Source organism: Dipodomys ordii, unplaced genomic scaffold (genome assembly GCF_000151885.1).
Source record: "Dipodomys ordii isolate 6190 unplaced genomic scaffold, Dord_2.0 Scaffold5, whole genome shotgun sequence".
NCBI classification, from domain to species: Eukaryota; Metazoa; Chordata; class Mammalia; order Rodentia; family Heteromyidae; genus Dipodomys; species Dipodomys ordii.
The window spans coordinates 10,690,395-10,702,481 of NW_012267221.1; the positions used below are offsets into that span (position 1 = coordinate 10,690,395).

General features: G+C 37.1%; 1 protein-coding gene across 8 annotated transcripts in view; it reads left to right on the top strand.

Annotated features, from left to right (window-relative positions):
- Pkp4 (plakophilin 4) overlaps nt 1–12,087 on the top strand; it is a 216,699-nt gene that overhangs the window by 132,442 nt on the left and 72,170 nt on the right. For all 8 annotated transcript variants that reach the window (XM_013029381.1, XM_013029423.1, XM_013029365.1 and 5 more), the window contains exon 4: nt 6,300–6,334. In XM_013029381.1, the coding sequence (XP_012884835.1) occupies nt 6,300–6,334 (35 nt within the window). The remainder of the gene's footprint in view (nt 1–6,299; nt 6,335–12,087) is intronic.

Genomic DNA, 12,087 nt, shown 5'->3' on the forward strand with positions numbered 1-12,087 from the left:
AGCGCTCTACCACTTGAGCTACAGCGCCACTTCCGGTTTTCTGCTGGTTTATTGGAGATAGGAGTCTCACAGTCTCTCCTGCCCGGGCTGGCTTTGAACCACGATCCTCAGATCTCAGCCTCCTGAGTAGCTAGGATTACAGGCGTGAGCCACCAGCGCCCGGCTGGTTTATTTCTTAGTGATTCTTATCTAACTGAAATCTACAGGTAAGTTCCCTGACTCCTAAAATAGGAGAAATAAACGAATTGATCCTGAAAATTACCTGTTGGTAGATAGAATGAATTCTTGGAACATCAAGTTTACAACATTAGAGAACTCTTTTTTTTTCTGTCTTTGTCTCCTAGCTCTTATTTCTCAACCATGCCATGTATTAGTATAAAATAATACCTATCAGCTGGACACTAGTAGTTCACACTTATAATCCTAGCCACTTAGGAGGCTAAGATCAAGGATCTCATTTCAGAGCAAGACCAGGCAATCAAATCTACAAGACTCTTACCTCCAAACTGATCAGCAAAAAGCTGGAAATAGAGGAATGGCTCAAGTAGTAGAGTACAGGCTGTAAGCAAAATAAGCTAAGTGAGAGTGCAACCATACATACGTACGTACGTATATACATACATACATACATACATACATACATACATACATACATACATAAGCAAGCCCATGATATCCTTGTTGAGGATCAGAATTAGATTTTTTTTAAGTTTAATTTATGTAGTATAGCCAAAGCAAATCTTAGAGGGAAATTTCCTTTTTATTTTTCGTGATATTGAGATTTGAACTCAGGATCTTGCTGGAGCTTTCCCATTTGAGGCATGTTTCCATTCTAAATAGAAATTTTAATTGGCCAAACAGGGTAAATGCTTTCCAGAACTAATATTTTCACAGACATTATGTTCAAAGATGGTATTCTTTGTATAGAATCAAGAGAACTCAAGAAAGCTAAAGCATTATCAAGAGAGAAATCCGGTTCCTTTCAAATGATTGAAATTGTCTTAAATTAATAGGGTTTACCTTTAAAACAAAACAACTCCTAACATTTTGGCTAACAACATGTTACTGCCCAGTTTCCCACTGTCACTTTCTTAATGTTTATCCAGTAGTGTTCAAGAAGGCTGGCTCACATCAACGGGAAGAATCAGGAGGAAGCTGGTACTGGCTTCATTAAGCAGAACCTTTTGAGAATATTGTTGCTTTTGTAAGAAATGACACAAAGTAAAAATAAACTTTATTATTAGAGTATTCAATTTTGTGGACTATATATATTTCTCATATATACACGTGCACACACACATATACATATGCATATACATATATAGGAATAAACCATTCTGGAATTTGAACAACTCTAAAATAATTTCCAGACTGTGTTCCTGCATATTCTGCTCCAAAAATAGCATTGAAAGTGTGAAGCAGCTTTGTGTATCAGGCAACTGGAAGTACTTAGAAGTGCTTAGAATATAGGTTTGTGTGGAAAAGGGCAAACTAGAAGGAATCAGGTGCTGAAGGTCCTTCTGGGCCACCCTAAGATGTTTGTATCTTTGCCACTATAAGGTGTTTCAATTGTCTTCTATGGATTTGTTTACATTCCATATGGGAATATAATGTAACTCTGAGTCTGAAAAAAATCACTATAGTAACAGAAGGTAAAAAAGACTTAAAGGATGAGAGATCAAAGCCAGAAAAAAGAAAACATTTTGGAGAAAGAAAACAGGATGAGAAGATGGAGACCCAAACTGTAGTAGAGATGGTAGTAATTCAGATGACATTTTCAGTGATAGCATGTGCCAGAAGCTGGCCTAAGTCTCTAACAACTTTCGGTGTCCTCCAAGAACATACACACAGCGGAGAGAACTGTTAACACAATGACTTCTGTACCTCAGTATGGCCGTGTAGGACTAACTAAAAGACATTCTGTTTGAGGGACTTGGAATGTATTCGGGACAAGTGTGGCTACAGTGGTAGAGTGCCTATCCAGCAAGTTCAAAGCCCTGAATTCAAACCCTAGTACCTTAACAACAACAACCAAAAAAAAAATTAATCTTCGTAATGTGTTGAGTATGAAGTATGTTGTGATCTAGTTTCTATAGTATGCTATTGGAAATATGGTCTACTGCTCAGGAGTAGGGCTGGCACTTCCTTCAGGAGACCTGCTTGTGTTTAAGAAAATGCTAGTCAACATTTTTAGTTGCCAGTCATAGATTCCTCTCCAGCTTGCATAAGTAGAAAACGAAATAATTTTTAAAGTACTTGGTGTCAACTCACAGAATTTCTAGGAAGGCTCATGAGCCAGATTGTCAATCAAAGTATCCAAGGACCAGTGTTCACTCACATCACAAGCCTTATTGTAGATCCTCACCCACTAGCTTGCCACATTGAACAACTGTAATGTCCATCTGTGTCATGTGTGTGTGTGCATGTGTGCATCTACATACCAGTACTGGGGCTTGAACCAGGACCTGAGGGCTGTCCCTTAGCTTTATTGCTCAAAATCAGTGAGCCACAGTTCCATTTCTGGTTTTTTGATGGCTAATTGGAGATAAAGAGTCTCATAGATTTTTCTTGCCTAGGCTAGCTTTGAACTACAATCCTCAGATCTCAGCCTTCTGAGCAGCTAAGAATACAAGGGTGAACCACCCTACTCCATTTGTATCTGAATGAAAAGAATTTCAGAAGTGTGTAGAATTTCACAGTGATTTTCTGTTTTCATGTATATAACAGTGAATGTGTAATCTCTTCCTTAAAACTAGTTTTTAACATTAAAATGAATTGCTTTGAGTTATTAATTTGCTTGTGAATTTACTTTTAACTGCTGTTTGTTGTCTGATCAGACAATCCCAAACTTATGAAAAGATTTCCCTCCAAAAGTTTGTTGGTAATTAAGGTATTTGATACTAGGAGTACATCTTCCTATTGAAACAAAAGGATGTTCGGTTACTGGGCTCTTGGATTTTAAAATGCCTTTCACATTCCATTGGCAGCTTCTAGAACACAAGCAGCTTGGCATCTTCAGGAGAGATGTGGAAAAGAATGATAGAGTCACTTGTGGGCACAGAGCCTGCAGACATATTGTAGACATCAAGTATCATGTTGGGAAGTGTTTCTAGGAATAGATTTGGAAAGGGAAGAAAAAGGAAATAAGCCTCTGCTTCTAGCATGAAGCTGCCTCTAACACAGATCTGTCTGGTTCTTTCACAAAAAAAAAAAAAGCAGGTTACATCAGTTACTTAAACATCAACTCAAAATCTTTGTATTTTTTTTAATTCTGCAATCTCTGAATCACAGAGCATTGAACAATTTGAAAATACAGTGAGTAGTTCAAAAGGAAAGTAATCTGTCCTGAATAACACATAATCAGCATTACATAGCATTGTAGGATTTAGTGTGGAGTTAATTTAGTATGAAGATAATTTGGCAAACTATATATTCTTCAAAATATGTCATAGAGATTTTGCCTATTTTTAAACCTTATTATCTTATTTGAATAATATAATATGGAATTATCTTTTGCTTTAGGATAGGGGAAATTAATTTTAACTATAGCTTCCCATTGCCTGTACCTAGGAATATTACATTTTGGTTACTAAAGGCCTTTTCAGCAGTAAAAAATATTGTTTTTGTGGTTGTCACACAGGACAAAGGTTGCTGGAGCCTCCTGACTCCAGAGGGAAGATAACATGACTTGCTCAAACTAATAACCCATCTATACATACCTGACAATTCAGTAGAATGGAGAGGTTTGTACATTTCGCGGTTTGTCTTATAACAACAATATAGATTACAAATCTCTTGGGCCTCGGGTGATATGATACATATCTGAAATAAAGGCAAAAACAAAGCAGCGATGGCCTCTGACTGCTTCAATCACTTACCCTGAATTATATTCTTGGATTTATAACTTTAAAGACAAAAATCTCATAAACTTTATTGCATCCCCAAGAAACTTAAGATATAGTAAACATTTCTGGGTAGCAGCTTATATTCTAATATTGGCACAATATGTGCTAGTTTTGACTGTTAATGCAGTGGAGTTACATCAGTGTCAGTGTAATTGGAGAGTAGTTTACATAATAGAGTCAGATAATACAAATTCAAAGACATCAAAATTCAGTGTAGTGAGCCACTTTGGAGACCCCCAGACCATGATGACCTGCCCTCAGGAACAAGATAAATGTGCTATTACTGGCATTGACCAAATTTCCATTTTTCCCCTCATCAGTGATTTCTCCTTTTGAAATCACTTCAGAGTGCCTCAGATAAAGGAGAACTGCCGGGCTCTGGAGAGCAGCACCAAATGATTGGCCTCATTCACTGACAGCAGCATGTCTCTGCTTGCAGCTAGTTCCAGGGTTCTGGGCTGGAAGCTGCCACATCTGTGACAAAGAAAAGGCAAATCATACACAATTGAAGCTTGGGAAGATCTTACTGAATGTAGGGTTTTCTCCTGGCAAGAGTTCCATTAACCCATTAGTGGCTCAAGGAAAATAACCAGAAGTTAACAAGAACTTAGAGTGGTAGCACTAAAATTATACCCTTAGTTTGTTACAGGTTCTTAATTTTACGGATTGTTTCCTTAAGACGAGAATAACACATATGTTTCATTAATTTACTAAGCACATCAAAAACATTCCAGTATGTGTATGTGTATGTGTGTGTTAGTGTAAGTACAAACTGGGGGAGTGGAGAGGCGACACTTGAAGCCCTAAGGTTGTAGCTCAAGTACCTTGTAAGCAAAAGGCTCTGAGTTCAAACCCTAGTACTGCCAAAAAAAATTTAAAAAGCCAAAAACACAAATTTGAATTGTTTGTGTTCTTATCCCACAGCAACAGATACTTATCTTTTTATCTTTCTAGACTTTTCCCTGGATATATATCTGTGCACAAGTGTGTGTTACAGAAACAGGCTGGAGCTATTGAGGTATTAAAATAGTACAGTGTATCAGAGAATTGACTTTGAAATAAGACCATCTTGGGTTTGAACCCAACACTTTTAGTTGCCAAAATATTCTCTCTGAAATTAAAAAAATGATAATATATGTAAGGTGTGGATAATATATTTGAAGTGCTTAATTTTTCATATGGTAAATACTTTGTAGCCGGACTATTGTTCCTGTGTTCTACTGCATTATCCCTTAATACTGTGGTGTTCTGTGTTGTTGGGGCATGGTAGGGAGCAACAATGAACCACACATTTTTTAAATACATACTCTGTGAATCAAGGAAAAATGTAATTAAAACTTTATCTTGGTTGTAAGAGCTTATATTTCTTTATAATATTCCATTACTATGACTTAAATTTTATAAGGCAAAGATAAGGTTTTTATATACAAGTTTTTTAAATACATACTCTATGAATCAAGGAAAAATGTAATTAAAACTTTATCCTGGTTGTAAAAGCTATATTTCTTTATAATGTACCATTAGTATGACTTAAATTTTATTTTATTTATTTATTTTGTATTTTTTGTTTTTATTTTTTGGTTGTGGGGCTTGAACTCTGGGTTTGGGCGCTGTCCCTGCGCTCTTCAGCTCAAGGCGAGATGCTCTACCACTTGAGCCACAACACCACTTCCGGTTTTCTAGTGGTTAATTGGAGATAAGAGTCTTTTGGACTTTTCTACCCGGGCTGGCTTTGAACCGTGATCCTCAGTTCTCAGCCTCCTCTGTAGCTAGGATTACAGGCATGAGCCACTGGCACCCGGCCTTGACTTAAATTTTATAAGGCAACATCCAGTTCAAAACTGACCCCCATTAATTTTTGTGTCTATAGAGCATCTTTATTTAAAATGTATATGTTATATATGTAGTTTCCATGTTATCACTAATATCATATAAATACCATTACTATGCTACTTAGTTGTGTTATTTTATCTTATGTAAAGGAAATATTGTATCATAGATGAATTGTACAAAGGATACATATAATATACTCTGATCAAATTCTTTCCCCTCTGTATTACTCTTTCTTAACTGTTCTTTCTCCTTTTAACAGTTCTTGGTGGGTTTCACTTGTTATCATACATCTATTGAATATATTTCCATCATAATTATACACATACAACCCTGTCTCATGTCACTTGTAATTTTCCTGTATTTCCAAGTGGAGATTAAGTTTTGCTCCAAATTGATGTGGAAAATTAAATATTCTTTAATCAGCTTGAGTAATTTTTAATTTTATTGGATTTTTATATTTGTATATAACAATATGAGAATTAAAGTGTTGGTATGCAAGACAAGTCTACAGTTAAATTTTATGACCAAGAAAATAATATTTTTCCTTCTTTCTCTCCTTAGCTCAACTGAGAAGTCATTTCCTTGGAGATCAACAGGTATGATTTTTGTTTTAAGTATATAAAAAAGTTTTTTTATTCATATAAAAGAAGCAATTAGCCTACTCTTTAATTTACTAACTCTTGGTTAACTAAACACAGCATAGCTTTTGATAGTGGTACTACTAAGGTGTTTTGACACTGGTTATTAACATGCTTAATTTTTAACATGATCAGGTAGTTTTCTGTACTTTTTTGGGGAGGTGGGGGGTGTCCAGTCGTGGGGCCTGAACTCTGGGCCTGGGTGCTGTCCCTCAGCTCTTCAGCTCAAGGCTAGTGCTCTACCACTTGAGCCACAGTGCCTCTTCTGGCTTTTTTCTTTTATTTGGTGCTGAGGAATCGAACCCAGGGCTTCAGGCATGCAAGGCAAGCGCTCTACCCCTGAGCCACCTTCCTAGCCGCAGTTTTCTATACTTTTTAAGATGCTAATTTTTTAACATGAATGAGTGATTTTGTCTGTAAATTATAAAGACTTGCCCAGTAACTTTTTAAAATTATTATTATCAACCCTGAAATTTTTCTTTTCCACCATACAGAAACAGAAGGATGACCTCAGAGAAAGGTAGCATTTAATCTGGAAAAGCTGTTTAGTCACTTATACAAATCAAGCCTTTCACCATGTTTCTCATACTCAGAAGAGAATTACTTGAAATGTTTATTTTCAGTACCCACAGTACAATATGGTAGCTCTGAAGACAGCACAATAGAACCTGGCAGGTTTTAATATACTCTATCTCTTTACTCTAAATTCATGACATTTTGAAGGATGAATTACATTAAGAAGAGTGCCTGATACTGCCACAAATATTGGTGTTCTCATGCTCAGTTTTCATTTCATTAGACATTTATTGAGAGCCTGAATCCCATGCACTCTGCTTGGTAGACAGAGATAGCACAGCCTGCGTTTATTCCTACCCCCAATTCCGTAGATCTGCAGTACACCAGCAAGGTTAAAATACTAGAATAGGTATCTAAATGCTTTACCACTTTTCGGACAAAGCATGAATTTTGAGAATATTAGATCACTAAATGACCAGTACCTAAATTTATCTGCACTTGGTAGAATGATTCTGATGGTGTTTATGGAGCATATTAGGAGCTGATATTTTACAAAGGAACTATTCTCATTGAATGTAGTGTTTATACAAAATTACTCATGCACCAAAAACATTTGAAAAGCTACCTAAGACTTACACCAAGGAAAGATAAGCCACAAAATATGTGACCAACTGCCAAACAAGTATTAAGTAGGGACAGTGTCACAAATGGGCAGCTCATGTGGCCTTCATGGGTGGCCTGGCTGAATTGGGCATTATTTTTTGATAGAAGAATAGACGGTAGAAATGTTACTGGTTTGGGAATTGGTAAAAATTACAGATGCTTAGAGGGCAGCATTGGTCATACTGTAGAGATTGCAGGACTTTTAACTCACTTAATGGTATGAGGAGACACTAGAAAATCCTTTAAGCAAAAAGTCACTCCATTTAAAACATTCTTCAGGAGCAGCAGCAGAATCCTGAACTGGGGAAAGGAAAAATTAGTGTCAAAAGACTGGAGCCAGGTGCCGGTGGCTTATGGTTCCAAGTCAGTCCAGGCAGAAAAGTCTGTGAGATTCTTGTAGTAACCACCAGAAAACTGGAAGTTACACTGTGCCTCAAAGTGGTGGAATGCTAGCCTTGAGCAAAAGAGCTCAAGGACAGCACCAGGCCCTGAGATCTAGCTCCAGAAATGACAAAAAAAAAAGAAGAAGAAGAATGAAAAGAAAAAAGACAAATCGGAAGGGTACTGCAGAAATTGGAGAAGATATGGATTCATGATTCCTAGGGTTTAGACTAGTTTAGTAAGGAGAGAAGAGACTATGTGAAGTCTTGAGTGCAGGGGAGTGGTGCTTCCATTGAAATAACCTGAAGTGTGAGAATGGAAGGCCAGTCTTAGGGGAGCCAGCTCAGGACTAGTGCTGGGTGTGTGGAATTGGAGATGATGAAATGAGCACATGAGACCATTCAGTAAGCATTTATAAATATAATTACTAAAGAAAGCCTTAATCAAATGCACTGGAAGACATTCTTAAACTGATAGAAGCTTGCAAATTAATATTTATTAAGTGGCTCAAAGTGCTGTGGATGGATACGAGATGACTGAATGAAAGGAGCAAAGCTGAGGCCCAGGAGAACAGGCTATGCCAGTAGAAAGCTGCTGCCTCTTTCTGAAAGGTATTGAGAGAATGACCTGCAATCTGACCACACCTGCCAAAAGGAGTCAGTTGAGACACAGTGCTGTTCCCCTACTTTGTCACCACGTAAGGTCATTATGGAGGGCAGGCACTGCGTCTTCCCTATTCACCAGAGTACCCCAAAGACCTTGTGGCTCGGGTAGGCAATCCACCAACTGAATTGATGAATACATGCAAACATGAGTGAATAATAAATGCTTCTTGACCCTGTCTGAGGAATGCTTAAGTGTGAGTACTTACCTCATGATTAAATTCTAAGCCTTGGATGGTATTGCTTATTTTTCTGCTGAGGTGCCCAGAATCCTAATCCTTGGCAAAGTTTTTTTTAAAAAATCTATCTAAAGTGTAAATGAGGGCAATACTTTAATTTAGGAACAACATATAGATTGCAAAGTGTAGCGTGAAAAGTTATGGGATTTTTTTCACTCCCAAGAACATTTTTTTTATTCTTAATTTTCTCAAAATGTGCTTCAGACTTTTACAACCTAGGAGGACCTTGGCCAGTATTGTGGGTCTGGTCTGCTGATTTAACACATACAACGTGAACTTAATTTTATTCTTTCTTTTCTAGCCTTTCCTTTATTTTTATTATAATAAGTTTATTAAGATAGAACTCACATACTATGCAATTTACCCCCTTTAAACTGTATACATGAATACTTTTTAATGTTCTACAGCGTTGTATATCCATTACCACAGGGTTGGCTTTTTTATATAGTACTCTTAAACCATATTTTAATTAATCAGCACCATTTTCTGCCCAAAGCATTATATACTTTGTGATTAGCCTGTGCTAGACATTGAAGACACATAGCATATGGCTTCTCACTTAGAATGATGTCTACGAAGGTCACCACTTTTTAGCATGTGTCAGGACTTCTTCCAGTGGATGAGTTTGACATATTTTCTTTACCCATTCATCAGTTGATAGACAGTTAATTGTTTCTCCATTTGGCTGTAAAAAAACAATGCTGCCCTGAACATGGATGCATATATTTTGGATGTACATATTCATTTCTCTGAAGTATACAGAGTAGGATCACTAGGTCATAGAGTAGCTCTGTATTTCACTTTTTAAAGCAATCAAGTCATCACACTGTTCTGCTTTTCCATCAGTAAAGTATAATGGGTCTGCCTATGGTCTCCAGCACTTATTGTTATCCCATTGATCATAGCTATTCTAGGGATTATAAAGTAGTATTTCATTTCACTGATGGCAAATAGCCTGTGTCATGGGCTTAGTTCTAGTTTTGATTCTTTAAGCAGTGATAAAAGACATGGATGGGGCTTGCTGTATTTTATCCTTACCAGCTATCTTCATATCACTTGTTTCTTACTTTTTAAAAACAATGTGCCTTCTAATTCTAAATTTAATTTATACATATATCCATCCAAAGATATCCAGGAAAATATTTTAAGTAATTTATATTCACTTTGTTTGAATATAATATAATACATGAATATAGTCATATGTGTTATGTATTTTTTTTGGTAAGACAAGGGTGGCTTAAATGTGGAAAAATAATTTTAAAGATCTTAAATCTAATCTGACTTTGACTAGGTCTTGACCAAAGCCTTGCCTCTATTCATTTTCTTGGTTTCCTATGTAAAAAAATATGACACAAAAGGAATTAGGATTGAAAATCAGCTAATCAATCTCCTTTTTCTTTTACATTTTGGACATTTGCTTACAGACAATTTCTCCACCTTTTTAAAATTTTACCAATTTTATTTGAAAGCTCTGCCCTTGAAAAGCCTCTCCACAGAAGGTGAAGGCAGTGGTTTGATGTTGGCCCGGGAGAGAGCCGGGCCTACCCAGGTTGTCTTGAAGACTTGTCTTGAAGACCATTTGTTGTATTGAACTGCCAAAAACTGAGCCCAGCTGCTAAACTTTGTTTTTAAATACCTAGGTTACTGATGTATCCTTTTCTAAGGGAAAACTTAGGATGCCCTAGGCAGAAAAGATTTCCATTTCTTTATAATTCAGTTCAGGAGAATCTAGCTTGGCTTCTTTTGGGGTGGTTGTTTGTTTTTTTTTAACCTCTCCAGGGATGGTAGGCTGCTTGAAAAATAAAAAAGACTAAGTCTTTTAACAAGGAGTAAGGCAGAATTGCCAAGTTTTCTAGACATTTTTATTTAGTCAGATCTACATTTCTTCCCTAGATGTAATAAAGTTGCTTTGAATCATTCATGCTTTATCACTATCCTGCTTTTTTACCTTCTCTCTTCATTATTCTTTGTTTTCTAGCTTAACAATGTTACACATTTGCTTTCTAAAACATAAATGCACATTTGCTTTCTAAAACATAAATGCACATCTTGCCTTTTATTAGAAGGAAAGCTTAATGTTTTATGTCTCAGCCTTGTGTTTTCTTTAGCCTCACATTTTAACAACTGTGCCTTCAGCTCAGATATGAGCTCACAGGCAATGTCTGTGCTTGTTCCTTTGTTTCTGTTCTGTAGTGTGTCAATTTCTACTCTTCACTTCTTCATAACATGTTGTACATTTGTAGATCTCTTATGTTCCTTCCAAGTTTAGGGACGCTTTTCAGAAAACATAATAAAAAAGAAACTCAGAAATACAATTGGACCAGTAAGTAAATACATTCTACCATATATCCCTTGATGGTAGAAAATACTAGATAAATACTAGATAAAATATTTATAAAAAGAGACCTTTGGAGTTAGTACTCTTTTAAGAAATGAAAAGCACACCAACTGTAAAACATAGCCGCATCAGTCATGCTGACCATCAGAAGCCAAAGATGGAGTCCTTTTGTCAAGTGACAACTGGTTGTTACCTAAGTCCTCCAGCCATCTTGTGAGATGAAATTTACTACAAGTCACAATTTCACAGTTTTTCTGATGGGCCAGGGAAGATTAATTATAATTGTCTGGGATGTTGCCAGATCCCAGACAATTATAATTAATTTTGTTTGTTAGAGTTTTTTGGTGCTGGTCCTGAAGCTTGAATTCAGGGACTAGGGGCTGTTTTCTTAAGACTAGTGCTACCACTTTAAGCCATAGCTCCAGTTCAGGAGGTTTTGATGGTTCTTTAGCAATAACAGTCTCACAAACTTTCCTGCCCTGGCTTGCTTTGAATCATGATCGTCAGATCTCAGTCTCCAGAGAAGCTAGGATTAAATGTGTAAGCCACCAGCATCTAGTTTTGTTGCCAGTTTTTGCATAGGTTTGTGTGAAGCACAGGGGAGGGAAATTAATCTCAATCTTCCTTTCCCTGTACAGATTAGACCAGAATTATCCTCTGCCACTGCAGATCTAGATGGGCCAGTTGGAGCTTCTCCCCCCAACCCGCTTACCCTCCCCCACCCCTGCCCTGGTCACGGTGCCTGAACTCTGGGCCCTGGATGCTGTCTTTCAGCTCTTCAGCTCAAGGCTAGTGCTCTATCACTTGAGCCACAGCACCACTCTGGCTTTTTTTGCTTATGTGGTGCTGAGGAATCAAACCCAGGGCCTCATGCATGCAAGGCAAGCACTCTACCACTGAGCCACCTTCCCA